We start from the raw sequence: 22678 nt of genomic DNA, 5'->3' as shown, positions 1-22678 counted from the left end.
CATTAGCAACTGAGCTGGTAACCCAGACACTATTTTGCAGCATATTGTGTGTGTAGGAATGGCTACTGCCACAAGAAGGGAAGTGAAAAAAAGGAAACTCTCTGTCATTTGCTCTGGGAAAAAAAGTCTTTGGAGAAATTTCTGCTCAACTCGACTGCAAATGCAGCAATAACTAGGGGACCAGAGCAAATATTGGCTCAGGCAGCCTGGTTTTATTTTATTTTAGTTTTGCTCTGTGGCATGAAGACAGCCCTTTTAAAGAGGGAAACTTCTAAAAGATTTCTGTTGCATAGCTGAAATAGGAGTTAAAGAGCTGTGAAGAGTCACCAATGACCCAGAGCAACCAGGGATGTGTCTTCTAAGAGAAGAGACTGAAAGGAAAGGGCCAGCCTCTCTCTCTCTGCCCCTCTGTATTTCTGAGACTTCCCTCCCTAATTTATTGTAAAAAAAACATTGCAAGTACAGAGCAAAGTCAAAGAAAACAGATGGAGAGGATGAAAAGCAAAGTAGAAAAAAGCAACATATATTGTGGGCTTTGTATGTGCATGTTTTTGTTTTAAAAAAGTAGTGTATACTGGAAGGAAAGAGGACTTGCTAGTGAATTTATGACAGCCATAGTTGAACTGGCATATAAATGGAAAGCTAAGAACATAAGAAGAGCCTGGTTGATGGATCAGGCTAGTGGGCCATCTAGTCCAGCATCCTGTTCTCACCAGGGCCAACCAGATGTCCCAGTGGGAAGCCCACAAGAAGGGCCTGAGCGCAACAGCACTCTCTTCTCCTTGCACATCTGGCAACTGGTTTACAGAAGCATACACATCTGCCTATGGTGGCATAGCACAGACATTATGACTAGTAGCCACTGAGAGCCTTCTCCTCCATGAATTTGTCAAATCTTCTTTTAAAGCCATCCATGTTGGTGCCCATCACTGCCTCTTGTGGGAACAAATTCCATAGATGAACTATGTGCTGCATGAAAAAGTTCTTTTGACTGTCCTGAATTTTCCAACATTCAGCTTAATTGGATGTCCACAATTTCTAATGAGAGAGGGAGAAAAACTTTTCTGTATCCGCTTATTCCATGCAGTGCATAATTTTATACACTTCTATCATGTCACCTCTGACTTGCCTTTTCTCTAAACTAAAAAGCTTCAAATGCTGCAACCTTCCCTCGTAGGGGAGTTGCTTCATCCCCTTGATCATTCTAGTTGACCTGTTCTGAACCTTTTCCAGCTCTACTATATGCTTTTTGAGGTGAGGGGACCAGAACTGTACACAGTATTCCAAATGCGGCCACACCATAGATTTGTATAACAGCATACAATGATACTGGCAGTTTTATTTTCCATACCTCTCCTCCTAATCATCCCCAGTGTGGAATTTACCGTTTTTCACACCAGCCTCACCCTGGGTTGACATCTTCATCAAGCTATCCACTACAACCCCAAGGTCTTCTTCCTGGTCAGTCACTGCCTGTTCAGGCCCCATGGTTGCTTTAGAACATGCAATTCACACATTCATAATGACATTCTGAATTGTTGTTCAGGCAGCTTTAGTTGCACACCAACTTGCATAGTGAATTTCTACTTCCCACACCCCCTGGATCCAATATATATATATATTGCCTGGGGCACTTATCTACAACAGCAAAGGTGCAAACCACAAATCTTCTTGTCATTCCTAGCTGCAGCAAAGAGACTGGTTAGATCAATGGCTTGATTGTAAAGATTATAAGGCTGGCCACAGAGACAGGACTGGTGTCCTGCTCAGAGACTTAGTCGAGGTGATACCTTCCTATCTCTTTCTTCTAGCAGTAATGATAGCTACTTACATATAAATCTCGGTTCCACGTGAGAAATCTTAAGTATGTGTCACATGCATTCCGTTGGGTTGTCACATCCCTTGTGCTTAACTTTTTTTAAAAAAAAAATTGAGATCATCATTTAGTGCTGTCATTGGAACTTTTCTTTAACCATAATCCGCTTAGTTTTGGTAATCACTTTGGGTCAGTCTGTCCTCATTTTTTCCCCCTCCTTCAGGTAAGTGGATAACTGAAGTGTCTTGTTCAGATAAAGGAGGAAAAGTTTCCTCTTCAAATAATTTACAGGATCAAAACTTAATTGCCTGTATCCTGAGATTACCCTGAAGCTAGACAGTTAGATGATCTAACTAGGTGCTCACATGAATGATCAGATAATTCTTGTGTTTAACAAGCAAACACAAACCTTTGCCCTTTGGAGGCATTAATGATCCAATATTACTCAGCTTTGGAGTGGGGATGCACTGAGTTGTATCTTCACATTAGGGGAGTCTTTGCATGTACAGTTCTATACATGAAGGCTTACTTGTGGCCAGGAATCAGTGGAGAGCCAGTGTGGTGTAGTGGTTAGAGTGTTGGACTAGGACCTGGGAGACCAGGGTTCAAATTCCCATGCAGCTGTGAATCTCACTGGGTGACCATGGGCCAGTCACTGCCTCTCATCCTAACCTACCTCACAGGGTTGTGGTGGGATTAAATGAGGAGGGGGGTACCATGTATGCTACATGGAGCTCATTGGAGAAAAGGTGGGATGCAAATGCAATAAATAAACTCCAGTTGTGCAGGGTTCTAGGTTAAGTGTAAGTCTTTTCTTGGACAACTGTATTTCTGATGCTTCCCTCAATGCAGGGAATCAAACAGTTCACACAAAAGTTAGGAGGTGTGGCTAAGGAAGAGACATAACTATGTGGTTGAGCCTCTGTTTTGCATGCAAAAGGTCCCAAATTCAATCCTTCTCATCTCCAGGTAGGACTAGGAGAGACTCTGTCTGAAATCCTGGAGAATCCCTGCCTGTCAGTCATGACAATGCTGAGCTAGATGGACCTATGGTCTGACTCAGTAGGAAGCAGCTTCCTGTGTTCCTACATTCCCCGCTCCCTGCATGCATATGAATAATTCAGGACCATGAGCACCTGAAGAAGGCCATTATGTAGCTTCTATTGAAACACAGTTGCTGGATTAAATGGACCTTTGCTTTAGTAACTAGCACTCGTTGCATGTTTGCTCATATCTAGTTCCTCTCCCATAAGTATACTTCCAAGAGTTAATGAATGGTGTAAATTCTTAGCAGATTTGCCAGAGCTAATCTCGGCCGGGGTTTGGTACAGAAACAGCCTTGGTCGCCCTGTATGATGACCTGTGCCGGGAGAAAGACAGAGGGAGTGTAACTCTGTTGGTTCTCCTGGATCTCTCAGCGGCTTTTGATACCATCGACCATGGTATCCTTCTGGGGCGTCTTGAGGATTTGGGAGTTGGAGGCACTGCTTGGCAGTGGCTGTGCTCCTATCTTGAGAATCGTCTCCAGAAGGTGATGCTTGGGGAACATTACTCGAATCCCTGGGTACTCCAATATGGGGTCCCGCAGGGTTCAGTTCTGTCCCCCATGCTCTTTAATATCTATATGAAGCCGCTGGGTGAGGTCATAAGGAGATTTGGAGTGCGTCTCCAGCAATATGCTGATGATACGCAACTCTACTTCTCCTTTTCATCTTCTTCAGGTGAGGCTGTTGATGTACTACACCGCTGCCTGGCCGCGATAATGGACTGGATGACAGCTAACAAACTGAGACTCAATCCTGACAAGACTGAGATGCTGTTGGTGGAGGGGCTCTCTGCCCAGATGGTTGACGTCCGACCTGCCCTAGACAGGGTTACACTCCCCCTAAAGGAGCAGGTCTGTAGTTTGGGGGTCTTATTAGATCCGCTCCTGTCACTGGAGGCTCAGGTAGCCTCGGTGGCACGGAATGCGTTCTACCAGCTTTGGCTGGTAGCCCAACTACGACCCTACCTGGACAGGGAGAACTTCGCCACAGTTATCCATGCTCTGGTAACCTCTAGATTGGATTACTGTAATGCACTCTATGTAGGGCTACCTTTGAAGACGGTTCGGAAACTTCAGCTGGTGCAGAATGCTGCAGCCAGAGTTCTTACTGGGACAAAGAAATTTGACCATGTAACACCTATTCTGGCCCAACTGCACTGGCTACCAATATGTTTCCGGGCCAGATTCAAAGTGTTGGTTCTTACCTATAAAGCCCTTAACGGCATCGGACCGCAATACCTGGCGGAACGCCTCTCCCGCTATGTATCTACCCGCTCGCTGCGCTTGACGTCGAAGGCCCTTCTCCGGGTTCCAACACATAGCGAGGCCCGGAGAGCAATAACTAGAACTAGGGCCTTCTCAGTAGTGGCCCCCGAATTATGGAACGACCTCCCTGACGAGATACGCCTGGCGCCTTCTTTGTTATCTTTTCGGTGCCAGGTAAAGACCTACCTCTTTGCCCAGGCTTTTTAAATTTTTTATTTCAAATGTTAATTTTAATTTTTTTTGTTGCAATCTTGTTTTCACATATGTTTTATAGTGCATTTTATTTATACTCACTTGTATTTTAACCTGTTTTTATTGTTGTACACCGCCCTGAGAGCTTATTGCTAAAGGGCAGTATAAAAGCACAATAAATAAATAAATAAAAAAAATAAAAGTTACTTTTTTGAACTACAACTCCCATCAGCCCCAGCCAGCATGGCCACTAGATTGGGCTAATGGGAGTTGTAGTTCAAAAAAGTAAATTTTCCAAGCTCTGGCTAATCTTTTGCAAACAGCACTAGCTGCATATTACCTTCTGGGCCCAATCTGAAATCTTGGTGTTGACCTTTAAGGCCTTGAGCTGCTCAGCTTCAGACTATACACCCAACACTTGCCTTCAGAAATAAATAATGGAGACTCTGTGCCACATCCTAACAAACCACAGAGAGCACTGGCAAGGGATAGGGCCTTTTCTGCTTTGGCCCTGATTTTGTGATCTGCCCAAGAAAAGCCTGTGAATGCCTGAAATTGTTAACATTTCAAAGTTGTGTAAACACTGCATTGTTGAGATTTAAATATCCTGTATTTGAACCAAAAGTTTTCATTTTTTCTCTCTCTATTTTACTCTGAATGATGATGTTATGGTATTTATTCATTTGAGATGTTTTTTATTTGTAACAGAAATCACATTAATTTAATAGATTGTTAAGGCATTATCAACTATTTTAATAAATAAAATAACTATTGCTTCTTGTGTGCTGGAATAGCTTTGGGTGGGGTTTAGAAAGGGTAGGAAGGTGACTGTAGGACCATGATCTTGTGAAGGAATTGGACTTTACTGGCTTGGACTGTTTGTATGGACTCTGCTTTAATATGGACTGCTGTGTATTTTATGGGGATTTATATCTTTCTTGACTATTTAATATTTTTCTTGTCTCTTTGGTTGGGGTTTATAGGATTAACCTGCTCAAATAACCAGGTCTGTCTGCTCACATAACTTGTCCTGGGTACACAAATGAGAAGGCAGTCAAACTCCACTGTTTTACCTGAGGCAGAGCAAATCTCTCAGTTGAGGGTGGGAAAATTAAAAACTGTACTACTCCCTGTTTCCTTGCTACCAATATTTCCTGCTGGGTAGAGCCTGTGATTGACAAGGGAGGCAGGTAAAAAGAGGTGATATCTACAGGTGGACAGTCTGAAGGATTTTTAGGTCAAGGTGGATCTCAGTGTGGTTAGAAGCTTGTTGAGTGGGGCAAAAACAAAGAGGGAAAGGCTGCTACTGGAGAGTAAGAATCTCCTGAGAGCCTGTTGAGTTGAAGGGCTGTTTTAGTGCAGGGAAAGTGGATGGTGTTCTAATCTACTTAATTTTGTTATTTTGCTGCAAAGGGAATTTTTTAATGTGCCTTCAAGTCGATTACGACTTATGGCGACCCTATGAATAAGCGGCCTCCGATAGCATCTGTTATAAACCACCCTGTTCAGATCTTGTAAGTTCAGGTCTGTGGCTTCCTTTATGGAATCAATCCATCTCTTGTTTGGCCTTCCTCTTTTTCTACTCCCTTCTGTTTTTCCCAGCACTATGGTCTTTTCTAGTGAAAGGGAATATACTGGTCTTTTACTGGTTACTTTTACATTGCATATCTTTCTTTTAAATGTTCTAGTCCTAGTACACATTAGATCTTTTTTTCATAAACCTGGTGTGGTTTCTCTTTATTCTGAAACCCCCAGAAGCCACAAAATTGTGCTACCTTCCAAGGCTTCAGAGACACCCATGGAAGGTTTTATTATTGGGCTATCATGCTTCCACCTGCTATCATTCTGCCTGTAATGAAGGGAGGCACATTTTACCAGTCACATTTCTCTATAGCAATATTGCTCTTAGGGACTTTGCCTTATTCCTATAAGCCTTTGCTATAGGCGTTCACGTACGCAGGCAAGCCTCAATCCCCCTGTGTACCTCAATGGCTCTAAAAGATCACAGTCCTGGGTTGATCCCCTGTAACCTGTTATTCTCTAGGGTAAACTCTCCTTTCACCATTTAATACTGTTTCCATACTTTAAATACTTTGTTTATATTTTGCCAACACTTGCATTCTTAGTGTTAGCTGGCCAAGAACTGGCTGTGTCTTTTAAAACTAATATATCTATTTAACAGAATATATGAATAAAACAAGAACATTTTTAACTCTGTTTTTCAAGCATGTGGTTACATATTGTTGTTCTTTAGTTCACATAAAGTACACTCACTAAGTTCCTTAACTACTGTAAGTACAATCCTGCCTCACTGCCCGCTACTAACCACACTTCTAACCCACTCTCTCCCAGTTTCCAGCCCTATCCCTCTCAAGTCTGTGCCCCATCTCTCAGCTATCGTATATTCAGATATAAACCAAATATCCCCCATTCTCTTAGCCAATCACACATAGCATTCAGCAATATTCTGTCTCTCTCACTCCCCATCCCTTATTAGCACTTACCATATATAACCTAATATACACATGAAGGATCATATGGGAAGATTAATAAGGAGCAATCTTATGGTAAAACTACCCCCTTATTTGGTGGCATCAAACTCTTTAAGGGGGAAGGGTGAGCTGAACAGAGGGCGGCACTCTGTGTTAGGTGGGAATTCCCTTCTTTCAGATGGCTCAAGCCCAGGGTGGACTGGGTGTTAGCTGCTGCAGGTCCACAGAGGTTCATTCTTCTACATTTCATGATCCAGGTCCTATTTCTTGAATCCATTCTTTTTAGGCACCCTCACTTTAATAATGATCTCACAACCAAATGTTTTCTTGGGTTGTTGAGGATCAAATGATATAAGACCGTGTGGTAGATTTACCTGAGCCCTTGACATGGAATGGGCAGAAGGGGAGGATCTAACGTGACAAAATAAATGTCAGTGAAAATAACACCTAATTAATTGTATAATAGTGTGACAATTTTGTTCACTAAATGGTCCCTGATTGGCTGGGATTTGCCATTAAACTACTGCCAGGGAACATGCTCTCACTCTCAACTGGCTTTCTTTGTCCCTAATGATTTATTAACTTACTCAGATCAGATTGGCTACCTAGTGTCATTCGCTGCATGGTCCCTGATTGGCTGGCATTGGCCATTAACCTATTACCAGGGAACACTGCTCTTACTTTCTATTTATCTCTCATGATTTATTCACAAACCTAAATCAGAGTGGTGATCTAGTGTTCTGATGCCATCTCAGTTGCTACATGATATTCAAATAGCTTCATGTGACAAAACCCAGAAGAAGAAGATATCAAAAGGAAGAGGTGGTCCACACTAGTAGTAGAGAAGGAAACAAGTACAAAAACAGGAGAATAAAGCAAGTTGAACGTTTGCAGAAGTTAAGGCAGCTGGGGAATATATCCTCCCCCTGAAATTTCCTACTTTGGACCCCAAAATGGAAACAAGCAAACAATCAGGAAACAATGCAATTCAATATAAACAAGTGTAAAATTATGCATATTGGAGCAAAAAATCTTAATTTCACATATACGCTCATGGGGTCTGAACTGGCGGTGACCGACCAGGAGAGAGACCTCGGGGTTGTGGTGGACAGCACGATGAAAATGTCGACCCAGTGTGCGGCAGCTGTGAAAAAGGCAAATTCCATGCTAGCAATAATTAGGAAAGGTATTGAAAATAAAACAGCCGATATCATAATGCCGTTGTATAAATCTATGGTGCGGCCGCATTTGGAATACTGTGTACAGTTCTGGTCGCCTCATCTCAGAAAGGATATTATAGAGTTGGAAAAGGTTCAGAAGAGGGCAACCAGAATGATCAAGGAGATGGAGCGACTCCCTTACGAGGAAAGGTTGCAGCATTTGGGGCTTTTTAGTTTAGGCGGGTCAGAGGAGACATGATAGAAGTGTATAAAATTATGCATGGCACTGAGAAAGTGGATAGAGAAAAGTTCTTCTCCCTCTCTCATAATACTAGAACTCGTGGACATTCAAAGAAGCTGAATGTTGGAAGATTCAGGACAGACAAAAGGAAGTACTTCTTTCCTCAGCGCATAGTTAAACTATGGAATTTGCTCCCACAAGATGCAGTAATGGCCACCAGCTTGGATGGCTTTAAAAGAAGATTAGACAAATTCATGGAGGACAGGGCTATCAATGGCTACTAGCCATGATGGCTGTGCTCTGCCACCCTAGTCAGAGGCAGCATGCTTCTGAAAACCAGTTGCCGGAAGCCTCAGGAGGGGAGAGTGTTCTTGCACTCGGGTCCTGCTTGCGGGCTTCCTCCAGGCACCTGGTTGGCCACTGTGAGAACAGGATGCTGGACTAGATGGGCCACTGGCCTGATCCAGCAGGCTCTTCTTATGTTCTTATGTTCTTATGTTCTTATCAGTGCAGTGCTAATGACGTCTCAGGCTTTTTATATCAAATATGCTATGATTATAGCAAATTCTTGTTAATCTAGATTGAGGTGCCACAGTCTCTGCCCAGAACTCCATAGGACTCTAGTATTCACATGGAGACTCTGGATCTGTCTGAATGTCATGCTAAGGAACCTGACTACTCACTCACAATTTAAATAACTATTCTTTTTTTTTAAAAAAAGTAGTTAATGATATTATTGGCCTTTCCTAGCTGCACTGCCAAAGTTGTGATATTTCATAGCAAATTTGCTGTTACATTTTAAGGAAGCTTTACCTTAAAAGTCTCCAAGTTTGGCCAATGTATTATAATTTGAACATCTTTTAAAAGGTCACTTTGCCCAGTTCTCTCTCACTACTACTGAGGTTTGGTCTCCTCTCCTGTATCAGAAATGAGTGGGTTTATAAAAACAAACAAAAAACAAGTGGAATATTCAGTTCAGTTCAAAGAGAAGATCAGGAAACAATAAACAAAAGGAAATGGCTTGTTGTGAAGTCTTTCTTTTTCCACCTTTGCTAGTGAGCCAGCACCAACAGCAAGCAACGCAGGGCACCGCATTAGGTGCAAGCTGTTGAGGCTTTTAATAGCATTTATTAGAGCAAATCACATGGCCCTTAGCTTCTGTATACCACCGGGATTGTAGAAAAGGCAGTGGCAGTTCCTAGGGAGGGCTAAGGATGACTTCAGACATTCAAAGATGGAGAGAGAGAAAAACGGTTGCATGAGACATATGGGTTTCATTCCTTGTACTTCAGGCTAATGTTGTTGTTGCTGGGAGTTGCCCTTTGCTCCCAAATCAAGATGTATGCTTTCCAAATGGCTCACCTGTGGTGCATTTACTTTTCTTAATTTCTCTGAATGTGCAAAGCAGCCTCCAGTTTGTCCTAGATCTGGGGCATGACCCAGAATGCATTACTGTGCCCTATGGTGATCAGCCAGCCCTACCACCCAAGGACAATGTCTTAATCCTACTTCCTTTTTTTTATCTATTTCAGCGACGAGCCAGAAGGGTGAAGTGCTGTGTCATCTTCACAGGCCTGGCAGTTCTCCTGGCCATCATCATAATCATCACTGTTTTGGTCAAGAATTAAACCCACCAGGTTTTCACAGGTAGGCAGTTCTCATGGAATCTCATGGGATGGATGTAAAAGCTGGGAAAACTGGACAGCTCATGGGAGCTATTGTTGGCTAGAGCACCAAATCATTTGTTGGTTGATGTGGAAGCAACACTGGTAAGTCAAAAGCATTCTTAGAAGGTAAGATGAAATGTATTGCAATGGTACAGTTTGGCTTCTTTTACCAAAGTGGATGGAATATTCAGTAACAGCTGAGGTTTCTAGCCATTCTCCATGTGACAAAACCAGGAAGGAGTTTGAAAAGTTGGAGTGTAGGAGGAGGAAGAGTGAGGCCTGTAGATGTATGCAAGCCTTCAGCAACCTGATATCCTTCACATGTTTTAGTTCACAACTCCCATAATGCCCAGCCAGCTGACCAGAGCCAATGGGATGTGCAGTCCAAGGTTGGCAATGGCTGCCCCATACTACTTCCAACTCCCAGAATATATTGAATGAAACAAATTTTGGGTTGGAAGATCTTTCAGCACCTTCACTTTATCGCAATACCTCCCTAATCTCTTCTCTCCCGTTCACTATAGCAAGGGTGACTAACCTGTGGCCCTCCAAGTGTTCTGGGACTATACTTCCCATCATCCCTGCCCGTTAGCCTTCCCGACTGAGGATGATGAAAGCTGTAGTCCAACACTATGTGGAGAGCACCAGATTAATGTATTTTAAGATCCGTTTTTATGATTTTATTTATTTATTTTTATTTTTATTTATTTGTTTCATTTATAGACCGCCCATAGCGAGTGGCTCTCTGGGCGGTGTACAAAAAGGTTAAAACACAAAATTTCAACAATAAAATCAGACAACAAACAATAAACACAAGCAGCAACAAAAGAAAAAAGAAAAATATAAAATTATAACATAAATGCTTAAAATGCCTGGGAACATAGCCAGGTCTTAACCTGGCGCCGAAAAGATAGAAGTGTTTTAAAGTGTTTTAGTGCTTTGTTTGCCGCCCTGGGCTCCTGCTGGGAGGAAGGGTGGGATATTAATTAATTAATTAATTAATAATTAGCCACCCCTGCTGCAGAGGAAGAGACACAATGCCTGATCATCTGTTCAGTTTACTTTGTTGCAAGAGCATAGCTAGTAGGGAGTCAGAGACTTGGTATAGTAGAAAACGGTAGCAAATTACTCATTTCCATGGCCCTTTAACTACCCTTTAGAACAGGGGTGGAGGACCTTTTTTTCAGCCCAAGAGCTACATTGCCTTCTAGGCAACTTTTGACGGTCTACATGCCAGAGGTTGGTGGAACCAGAGGAAACAGTGGGCAAAGTAATGAATGGTGAATTTTACCTTTGTACAGCACAGTAGTTTCTACAGACGCTCACACAACCTCCATCTAGGTAAGCAAGACGTATCATCAGAGGACACAGATCAGCCAGGCAAAAATACTCAAGGAGTGTGCAAAACAGAGCCTGTAAGGGGCCTGGCTGGGAAAGGTGGTATAGGCTGGGCAGAGTCCCAAGGGCCAAATGGAGAGGCCTGAAGGGCCACATTTAGCCCCTGGCCCTGAGGTTCCCCATCCTTGCTTTAGAAACTGTCCTAGTCAGCCCAGAGACTTTGTCTGTTGACGTCAGTGGATTATAAATTTGTTTCATTCTGGCTTTGGTGTTAGCAGATCAAGGTGACTGACTTTTTGGGAAAGTCATACATCAATGGGAGATCACATGATTTGCTTGCAAAAGGCCCTAGGTTTAGTCCCTGGAATCTACAGGTAGGATTGAGAAAGACTCCTGTTCTACCTAGAGAGCTTCTCCCAATTAGTTTCAACAATGCTGGGCTAGACAGAGCAATGTTCTGACCTGGCATAAGGTAGCTTCTTACACGGCTATGTCTTGGACTGCTGTTGACTTCAAAGAGAAGCCACAGCCAACCTGAGGCAATATCAGAGGAAGAACAACCAGTGGGCTGTGCTGAGTAGAGGACTTCATGTGGACTGTGTTGTCTGTGGTCAGTGGCTCAGTTCTCAGAGGAGCCAAAACTCTTTTCTTTGCCAATATTCCCTTGTTGGTGCCCAACTAGAGATCACCCAATCACAAAGTGCCAGATCCTAAGACAAGGATTGCCAGTGTGGTGCCCACTAGTATCTCCTCTGGCATCTGCAAAAGGTCCCAGTAAATATTCCCTCAAAATATTCACAATGCATGAGGGTCTGTTTCCTCTTCTTGCTCAGTTCCTGTTAGCTATTTCTACATTAAACACCCTCTTAAGCATGCCTCCATTTCATTGGATGCTGAGATTAATCACCCACCCATCTGTTCTGAATAAAGGAAAGGTGCAAAGAGGTTCTGTCTCTGAACGACTGTAGCAAAGGTTGATATAGGTGTCATTTTCCCTGTGATGGGCAAGGCATGCTCCTACCATTTATGGCCCTGTCACTTTCTCAGCTCTTTTAGATTGTGGCAGCCATTATGCCACACCTCCATGACAGCCATTTTATGTTATGCCACATCTCCGTATGTTGTGAGCCATGCTAGCAGGGGGTGGACCAGCCAGCAGGAGGGGGGTGAGGAGGACTTGCTGGGGCGTTCCAATCGGGTAAGGACCCAGCAAGGGGACAAGGAAGTGGCCCCTGCTCCTGAAGTTGACAGGTCACCTCCAGCAGTCCCAGACACCCCCTGAAGAGACACCAGACCTGCCTGTCAATCCTCCTGCCTGTCAGTCTCCCAGCACCTATGCCACCACCAGACAGTTCTCCCCCCTCAGAGGGAGAGGATGGGACAGAGACCAAGGCCTCACTTTCACTCCGGTCCAGGAGGAGAATGTGGTGGGAGATTCAATAATCCCAGCTCAGGAGGAGTCTGCGCTTATGCACATCCACTCAACAGTGACTCAGGGTACATGCAAGCAGGGAGCCCACCCATCCCTGCTTAAGCTGGGTGAGGGAGAAGGGTTACTTGCTAAGTCAATGTCTTATTGCCGCCAAGTTGTGCCTAGTTAGCTAGACAGGGATGCTGAGTTCTGAGTAAGTTGTAGGTGGATTCATGAAGCACACTGAACTGAAACTTTCTCTTACTTCAATAAAAGACAAAACTACAGCTGTGTCTGAGTCTGAGTTCTTCGAGTCTGGACAGGACACCGTGGAACCCATTCTATGTCTGGTGCCCACTGTTTCAAAAAGATTGGTGACCCCTGTTCTAGTGTAAGGTTCTGCTCTTTCTTTGCAGCCTTTCTTGTTTAACTCTAAAGGGAAAGGCATGCAGTTTTCAGCCCTGCTTGTACTTAAGGCTTCAGCTAGCCTGTGGCTCTTTTTGGAGCAACAGCCATGGTTCTTGGGAGCTGTCCTGGGTCCTGAAGTCTCTGGAGCTGATGGCCTGATACTGCTATCTTTAAACTACTGTTACCTTCTAGTGTTTTCTTTTTGGTTCCTTTTTGCTATTGACTGTCTCCATATTGCTCCTAGTTCAGTGCCCTGGGACTTTGCCCAGCACTTCTGTGAGCCCTCACCCACTCTGGCATGGGTCTGGATTCCTCCATCCATACCAAGGAATACTAAATCAAGATGGAACTATCTACAAAGCCAAGCTGAAATATGTTCCTACAGAGTTGTCCTCTTCCTAGAGATAATGTGTCTGAAACACAGCTGTCATCCTCAAAGATTTCTAAAACAGAAAATGCACCACTGCTTCTTCAGTTCAGTGAACACAGTGGAGCCAGCTGTGTCTCATATTGAGAGACCCTTGCTGCTCCTTTGCAAAGCCCCTTCTGTAAGTATGCCATTTCCTTCCCTGGAGCAGCTTTGAAGAGCAAGAAGAGAGGTTTGGAGAAACTCCTGGAGATGTTTGATCCACCTCTATTATCCTCAGAGAAGAAAACAAGGCAAGGATTTGAGAACTGAATTGTCAATGCATACTGATGACTGTCATACTCATAGCTCAATCTGGATGGGCAGCCATGCTGATCTATTTGTCCCTTTAGGTTCACCTTGAATTCTCCTTTAGGCAGATTTCAGTAGCAATTAGAGCCTTCTTCAGACATTCACTTTAAACAAGTGTAGGGACAAGTTGGAACATGTGGGATGACCCTTGCCCCACTGGTGACATTGTGCATGCAGGGCACACTTACTGACCTGTGTGTGGTCAACGTTAGTCTGAAGGAGGCTTCCTTACTTACACACAGAGTTTCCAACCTTTTCAGACTGGCACCAATCTCACATTAGTCTGGGAGTGTGTCCAGTATTCAAATCAGTACCGAGGGAGTGGAGTTTGCTCTGCATATTCCCACTTGTACCGTCTAACTGAATGCCTGGAAAGGCCTCAGGGATGCTTGAGGGAGTTGATCTTTGTGACTTTCAATATCCACCAACCTCATTCACACCTGCCTGACTAACGTACAGAATGGAACTTACTTTTCCTCTGGCTTTTCTGCTTCCCAAATCTTCCAATACAGTTCTCAGCTCTGTCTCTGTCTGTCTGTCTGTCTGTCTGTGGACAGGAATGGGACATTTTCAATCAGGCAACTACAAAATATTTTATGCAGGAAATGAGAAATCAAGAAGAAATGGGGTTGCTTTAATAGTGAGAAGTGATGTAGCAAAAGCAATTAGGAGCTACAATGCAAGGTCTAAGCAAGTTATATCAATGAGATTAAACGGGAAACCTATCAATGTAACCATCATCCAACTCTATGCTCCAATGGCAAACAAAGAAGAGGAATTTGAGAGATTTTACGCAGAAGTACAGGAAAAAATTGATCACACACCAAAACAAGATGTGCTGATAATCATGGGGGATTCGGTTGGTAGCAGAAGATGAAGTTCCATACTTTCTGCAAAAACAAGACCAGGAGCAGACTGCGGTACAGATCATGAACTGGTCGTATCGAAAATAAAAGCTAAAGAAGACCAACAAAGAAATCATAATGCCAAAATACAATTTAAATAACATCCCAGAAGAATATAAAGATCAAATAAGGAACAGATTTGAGGCTTTAAACTTAGTTGACAGAGAACCAGAAGAACTATGGATTGAAGTCAGAGACGTTATCAGAGAAGAATGCAAAAAGACATTACCTCTTGTTAAAAAGAGAGAAAGACCTCAATGGATGACTGTAGAAACTCTTCAAATGGTTAAAGAGAGAAGGAAAGCAAAAGCAAAAGGAGATAGAAACACAGTCAGAACCCTAAGTGCAACAATACAGAGACTAGTACATAGGGACAAAGAGAACTATTACAATAGTTACTGTATAGAAATGGAAGAGGACAACAAAAAGGGTAGAACAAGAGCCCTGTTCCAAAAGATCAGAGAAATGAAAGGGAAATTTAAACCAAGAGTAGGGATGTTGAATAATTAACAGGGGAACACACTGACTGACTGAGATAAAATAAAAGGAAGATGGAAGCAATACACTGAAGAACTCTATAAAAGAGATAGAAGGATGACAGATTCATTCATGGAGGAACCGTGTGATGAAGAACCAGAAATTTTAGAATGCGAGGTGGAAGCTGCTCTTAAAATACTTGGAAGAAACAAATCATCAGGAATAGATGGCATACCAATAGAGTTGCTACATGCTACCGAGTCTGAATCAGTGCAAATTCTCACAAAAATCTGTCAAGAAATATGGAAAACTAAACAATGGCCCACAGACTGGAAGGGTTCCATATACATCCCAATTCCAAAGAAAGGGGATCCCAGGGAATGCAGTAATTATCGAACGATTGCCTTAACATCCCATGCAAGTAAAGTAATGCTCAAGATTCTACAACAAAGGCTCTTATCATATATGGAGCTAGAAATGCCAGACGTCCAAGCTGGATTTAGAAAGGGAAGAGGTACCAGAGATCATATTGCAAACATGCATTGGATAATGGAACGGAGCAAGGAATTTCAGAAGAAAATCACCCTGTGCTTTATAGACTACAGCAAAGTCTTTGACTGTGTAGATCATGAAAAACTATGGAATGATTTAAAAGAAATGGGGGTGCCAAAGCATCTGATTTTCCTGATGCGTAACCTATACTCTGGACAAGAGGCTACTGTAAGGACAGAATATGGAGAAACCGATTGGTTCCCAATCAGAAAGGGGTTGAGACAGGGGTGTATTTTATCATCCTATTTATTTAATCTGTACGCAGAACATATCATACGGAAAGCAGGATTGGACCAAGAGGAAGGAGGTGTGAAAACTGGAGGGAGAAATATCAATAATTTAAGATATGCAGACGACACCATACTGCTAGCAGAAACCAGTAATGATTTGAAACGAATGCTGATGAAAGTTCAAGAGGAAAGCACAAAAGCAGGACTGCAGCTGAACATCAGAAAGACTAAAGTAATGACAACAGAAGATTTATGGAACTTTAAAGTTGACAATGAGGACATTGAACTTGTCAAGGATTATCAATACCTTGGCACACTCATTAACCAAAATGGAGACAATAGTCAAGAAATCAGAAGAAGGCTAGGACTGGGGAGAGCAGCTGTGAAAGAACTAGAAAAGGTCCTCAAATGCAAAGATGTATCACTGAACACTAAAGTCAGGATCATTCAGACCATGGTATTCCCGATCTCTATGTATGGATGTGAAAGTTGGGCAGTGAAAAAAGCGGGTAAGAGAAAAATCAACTCATTTGAAATGTGTTGTTGGAGGAGAGCTTTGCGGATACCATGGTCTGCAAAAAAGACAAATAATTGGGTGTTAGAACAAATTAAACCAGAACTATCATTAGAAGCTAAAATGATGAAACTGAGGTTATCATACTTTGGACACATAGCGAGAAGACATGATTCACTAGAAAAGACCATAATGCTTGGAAAAACAGCAGGGAGTAGAAAAAGAGGAAGGCCAAACAAGAGATGGATTGATTCCATAAAGGAAGCCACAGACCTGAACTTACAAGTTCTGGACAGGGTGGTTCATGAGAGATGCTCTTGGAGGTCGCTGATTCATAGGGTCGCCATAAGTCATAATCGACTTGGAGCCACATAACAACAACAACCTATCTATCTATCATCTATCTATCTAATCTAATCTATCTATCTAATCTATCATACTGATTTTCTTAAATGGCAGATTAATGGGATGAATGGATCAATGCATGCAAAAGTAATACTAGCTTGAAATTGGTCTCCCCTCCTCCCCCGCAATTCCACCTCTGCTATTACAGCTAATACAGTCTAAGTCCATAAAGGATGAAATGATGTTGACATGTGGAAATCATGCCCAGTGATTAATATTTATACCCCTTGGAACCCCCAGGTATAGTCACCCAAATCCCATCAAACACTTTTGTGAGAATTTTATTCTGTTCCCAGTTCAGACCTTGGAGGTTTGCTGGCTAGAGTCAGCAGAAGAGAAGCTAGTTGCAAGGGTTTAGGACTGTGGTCAGCTCCCTTTGGAATAGATCTCAGAGGCTGAATGCAAGGCATTTAGAGCAGCAGCTAAGGATGCTACTCCAGAAATTATCTGGAGCTGACTGTGAGCTTTAATAGTTCAGCAGCCAAATGATTGCCTCTAGTTCCCTCTGCTCTGTAGCGATTAGAAAGGCTGTGCCCTAATTTTTAGGTATTGCTTCCAGTGGGGGTGGGGAGGATCCTTCTTCTTCTGGCCCTTGTGTGGTAGTGGTAGGGTTCCAAGAAGCACTTCTCTTCAGAGTCAGAGGAAACAGTTGTGGGTACTTCCTCAGGTAAAGAAGATCCTGGCAGTGCTGGCCCTGGGGTACTCATCCCCAATCTGGCATGGACAGCATTTCTGGGATTCACTCTGCACGTGCCCCCTACCCCAAGTCTTCTCTATTGTCTATATTGGGTGGGCAGCCATGATCCACATATGACCCATACCTGGATTTCATCCAGTGGTCTGGGTCCCCTCCCACCTATCAGCTATTCAGAAAGGAGCAGCTAAGAGGCAAAGGCGCTTTGTTGTTGTGCAAAGCATTGAGTTGCAGTTCTCTCCTCTAGCACGAAGATTTGCTGAAAGAAGACCAATACAGAGTGGGAAAATGTCTCAGAGGAAAAATAGACATGTGCCCTACAAATATATGTATAAAAAAAATCTGTGCACTTTGCAATTGCATGCATGCCATTTCTGGGATGCAATTACACTTTGAAGCTTGAGGCTTTGAATAGGTTGAAGTCAAGGCTTGAGGTTCAGTTGTGTGTTGATCTTTTGCTGCTTTTCTACTAGGATTGCTGAGTTCTTTTTGCCTTTTTCAAAGGCAGGACATATAAAGGGTGTTTGAGAAAAAAAAACCCATTATTATTTTTAAAGGCTATCAAGAAAATATAAGGCAAAACTTGAGTGACTAAGAATTAAATGCATGGCTTTGTGTGTGTGTGTGTGTGTGTGTGTGTGTGTGTGTGTGTTAAGGATGTGCAATTATGTGTAGGTCTGCGTCTGATTGCATTGAGGTTTGCCCCACTCTCACTAGTGGAATGCCACCAGGGGAACATGGCCAGGCTCCAAAAGGTTCCTTTCACCTGGTCTGTATCGTCAGGGACTGATAACTCTAGGGCCAAGAGGCAAGGACGTTCTAAAGATGGGGATGTCTCTACTGAGAAAGAAATCTCTAGTTGTCTTATGGCCAATGTTAATTGGTTATGAACAATCAAAAGGGCCTCCTCACTAAATCTTAACTCATGGGCAGGTTGACATGGGAGAAGGCACTCCTTTAAGTCTTTGAGTCCTAAGTTATTTAAAAGGGGTGAACATCAGCTCTGTGTCTGTCAAACAAGAGGATTAGATCAGGGCTGGGGAATCTTTTACAACCCAAGGGCCACATTCCCTTCTAAGCAATCTTCTGGGGGCCACATTAAAATGATGGGGAGGGCCAGAAGCAAAAGCAGGCAGAACAATAAATATGAAGTTTAGCTTTGTAAGTACGCTTATTTCTACACACGCTCACATATCACTCTCTGTCCTTCATCGAAGGAACCAAGAAGCTTTCTCAGAGTTCAAGGACAGATTCTAGCCAGGCAAAAACTCTGAAGAAGGCTGCAAAGCAGGTTTGGTGAGGGATCTGGCCTGGATGGAGCCCTGTGGGCCAGGTAGGCCTTGCACCTTCACTCTAAAGTTTAGATGGGCCAATCATTTGACTTGATAAGAGGCAGGTTTGTTCATTTAAAATAACGTGGTGACTCCTGTGCTTGAAAGGAATAGCCTCAAATAATCCACAAATAACATTTGCTGCCCTGGGGTCCTACTGGAAGGAAGGGTGAGGTATAAATCTCACCAATAAATAAATAAACATTTGACTGGGAAGATTTGTAATCCTTTCTACACGGAATGCCCTTTTTGATAATGTTAGGTCTCTTGGCCAAATTTCTGCTCTTCAGATCTGCTTTTAACACTCCTTTATGTCTCATGCTGAAAGACGCACTGTCCAGTTTCCAGCATCGTGGTGTGGGCTTGTGGCACCTCCCCCCTCCCCCGTCTTCCCAGAGAACTAATGGGAATATGCTGTTGCAGCCACAGCAATTCCATCTAGGAAGAAATGTTGAATGCAGCAATAACTCAGCCTAACGAATGCTGTAAATAAGGGCAAAACATGGCCAGCTCTGTTCTATGGAATTGCTCTTTTTCCCCAAATTGATGCCATGGGGCCAGTTTTGCTTATTGGCTCTCGGTTTTTACCAATGTGCCGTACGTCACTGAGTGGTTGAGAGAGCAGGCCAGATTGCAAGATTATTTCCCCCTCCAGAGCATCTGAGACCTCATCATATTTACCAGCTGCCAGTCACTGGACAAAAGCAGCCCGCTGACTTGGCCACAGTGCTCAGCCTATGGATTCTCATCCTCTCTAGGTCATTATGAACCCTCAATCCATCTTTCCCCAAATCTCATATCCTGCCCACTATTTTTTTAAAAAGTCTTTATATCCATTAGTCTCTTTGTAAATGATGCTCAGCCATTGCAAAAACTAGCCTCCAGGATACTCTTGAGTCCCCACGTTAAGTTTGAGGTCACTTTCATTGTGAGCATCTGTGAAATGCAAAATTTCCAATGAGATCCTGATTCAGGGTATGCATAATTGGTCTCCCTATGTATTAATGTATTTACAGACTTATTACACCACTACTTATGAGCTTGTAAGAATTTTCACTAAATGTAAGAAGAAAAAGGTTGGAGAAGTGGACATGGGACTGTCAGTTTCAGGCATAACCCAAACATCATTTAGGAGATGCTTCCTTCCTGTTCCTCATCTGAATTGCCATCTGGATTTTGGAGTTTCAAATTACTTCGTCTGGTTTTTGAAATGGAACCAATGCATTGGGAAATATCCATTGGTTCTTTTATACTAGGGGCTATGCCCCAGCTCACTTCACTCGCCAACCTCACCCCCTCCCTTTACCTATTGTCAAAGCCATCCACTCCTCCCTTTACGGGTTTCCAAAGCCAGCCACCCTTCCCTTTACCCCTCTGCAAAGCCACCCCCTCCCTGTACACCTGCCTGCCTCTATTTCTGTCTCTTTGCTTCACTAGCCCAGCAGAGGATAATGAAAATCACATTATAGTTTGCTGCACCACCTGTTGGCAGCCAAGCAAACTGCTCCATGACAACAATCTTAGGCAAACATAGGAGAAATTCATTTTATAAAGAGCATGGTGCATGCAGTTTTCTGAACCTTTCCATTTCTTCTAGATATTCATGTATCTTCCTCATCTCCATCCACCCCCCACATATCCGATGTGTACTTGTGTTACAACACTACACCAAGGCAATCTGATCATGATGTATTCATACATATGATAATAGCAATATATGAGCCAGAAAGGCAGCTAACAAATTTACTAAATGCAATTCATTATGTGTTTTATTAATGTGCCAGAGTGCATGTGCACAATCATCCATTGAACCTTGCAAGAAAATGGGATAGGAACGTAAGGCAGAGAGAACTAAAGGAACAGTAAAAGGAATGGGAAAGGGTAAATCACAGATTCTTCTGAAATGTAAAACCTGGCCATTTTCACATTCTCCTTACTTTAGAATTTAGTGGCAGGTAGGGATGGGAAAGGAATTGGATGCAGCCTGCATTTAAAAATGAATCTATCCAATTCACTTTCCAAAACAATATGAGAACCAAAACACAGCCACCCTTTGAAATTCACACTTATCTGAATTTTGTAATGAGAGCCTGCTGGATCAGGCCAAAGGCCCATCTAATCCAGCATCCTGTTCTTACAGTGGCCAACCGAATGCCTATGGGAAGCCTCCAACCAGGGCCTGAGTGCAAAGAGCACTCTCCCCTCCTGTGGTTGCCGGAAACTGCAACCAAACAATGTTTTAAAAATGCATATACTAGGACAAAGCCTTCATAAAAATGAATATGTTAGTGAAACTAACATACAAAATGCATTATATTAGGAGGAATTGCTTGCAAAAATGTGTACATTAGTCACAATTCCATAGAAAATGTGTTTATTAGGAGAAATTAACACTAAAATGCTAATGAATTATCACGAGGATTTTTTTTTTTTAAAAAGCCGCCAATAACTGCAGAAATGTGGAGAACTGAAACTGACAGATCCTTTTCGTCCCTAGTGACAGGCTACCCTGCTCCTGAGAAGCTGAGCTCACGTAATGACATGGTGATGGGTGCTGCAGCCAGGTTTTCTCCAAGAAGTCATTGCCGGATAGAGGCTTTGCATGTAGAACCAAGATGACCTCAGGGGGAAATAACAGCCAGAGTTCTGGGTTGTTCTTTTCTCTTTCAGCTTGTTACAATATTAAAGATATTTCTCCAAATAACAAATAAGTACAATATTCACAACATGCCCTTTGACTCCAGATGCATTTCTCTTTACAAGAGTGGAAGGCTCCGAGGGAATTGGTGTGCTAGTTTTACCACTCCATTCCTAATCATATTGGCTCTCGCACAGACACTTACTTTTTCCAATATATGCTCATATAATGGATAGCAAAAATGCCAGTTAGAGGTTAATTCCCCCCCCATATAGCTGCTGCACTTTTAGCGTTTTAATGGCATTTTGATGCATTTAAGTGGGCCTCTTTTAGAACTGTTTCATCTACACATCTCTAGTTTTCTGAATGACACAGGTAAGATGTGTTTTAAAAATTGGATTTATTTGTCAATTGTGGGAATGATTCCATTCCTCACTGTTTATTTCACACACACACACACGCACACACACACACACACATGATGTTCAACATCTGTGGCTCCTCTTTCATTGTCCCATTCTATACATGGATAGCTCTGAGTATGCAAGGACTGTGAGCACACACTGGTGCATGGATCATGCCCAGAATTTTAATTCTGCCTTTCAGCTTCAAAAGAACCCAACATACTAGGAAAAGAAGATAACATAATTCCCACTTTAATACTGGTGACCACTTGTATGGGAGCAGAACTTTGTTGTTTGTAGTCTTGTGTCATATATTTTGAAGCTATCTTTTTTTAAAAAAATCAGGACACTATTATATATTATCAACCACATGAAAATATTGAAAACATACAATTAAACCTATAACGTATAAACAAGCCAGAATCAATATGAAAAATGGCAGACTTAAGAAAAGGCTAATACAAAAACACGCTTAGGGTGTTTAGGTACTATCTGTTGGTCGTCTACAGCAGCTTAGAGCAGCTCAGAGCCGGGGTTGCTATTGAGAGCAACCGAAAACAACTCAGAAAGGAACATCATAGGAGTTAACCCACAGTATAACTAAATCACTGTGGAACTAAGAAGAAAAAGACAAAAATATATTTTAAGTTTATCATCTACTTTGACTGTTGAGCTGGTTCCACCCTGTTGGGTGAATACTGCTGATGAATGGTTGTGAGAGGCCTCTGTAGGCCATGCTTTGTTATCTATGATTCAGCAGTCTTGCGTGGAGGA

General features: G+C 42.7%; 1 protein-coding gene across 3 annotated transcripts in view; it reads left to right on the top strand.

The window, feature by feature from the left end:
* TSNARE1 (t-SNARE domain containing 1) overlaps positions 1-22678 on the top strand; it is a 647930-nt gene that overhangs the window by 557498 nt on the left and 67754 nt on the right. For all 3 annotated transcript variants that reach the window (XM_061608012.1, XM_061607992.1, XM_061608002.1), the window contains one exon: positions 9745-9859. In XM_061608012.1, coding sequence (XP_061463996.1) covers positions 9745-9840 — 96 coding nt within the window. In that variant the 3' untranslated portion in view covers positions 9841-9859. The remainder of the gene's footprint in view (positions 1-9744; positions 9860-22678) is intronic.

The sequence above is a fragment of the Rhineura floridana genome, chromosome 1 (assembly GCF_030035675.1).
Source record: "Rhineura floridana isolate rRhiFlo1 chromosome 1, rRhiFlo1.hap2, whole genome shotgun sequence".
Classification (NCBI taxonomy): Eukaryota; Metazoa; Chordata; class Lepidosauria; order Squamata; family Rhineuridae; genus Rhineura; species Rhineura floridana.
The sequence above is the reverse complement of the archived record's forward strand: the minus strand, read 5'-3'. Positions and strand labels throughout refer to the sequence as shown.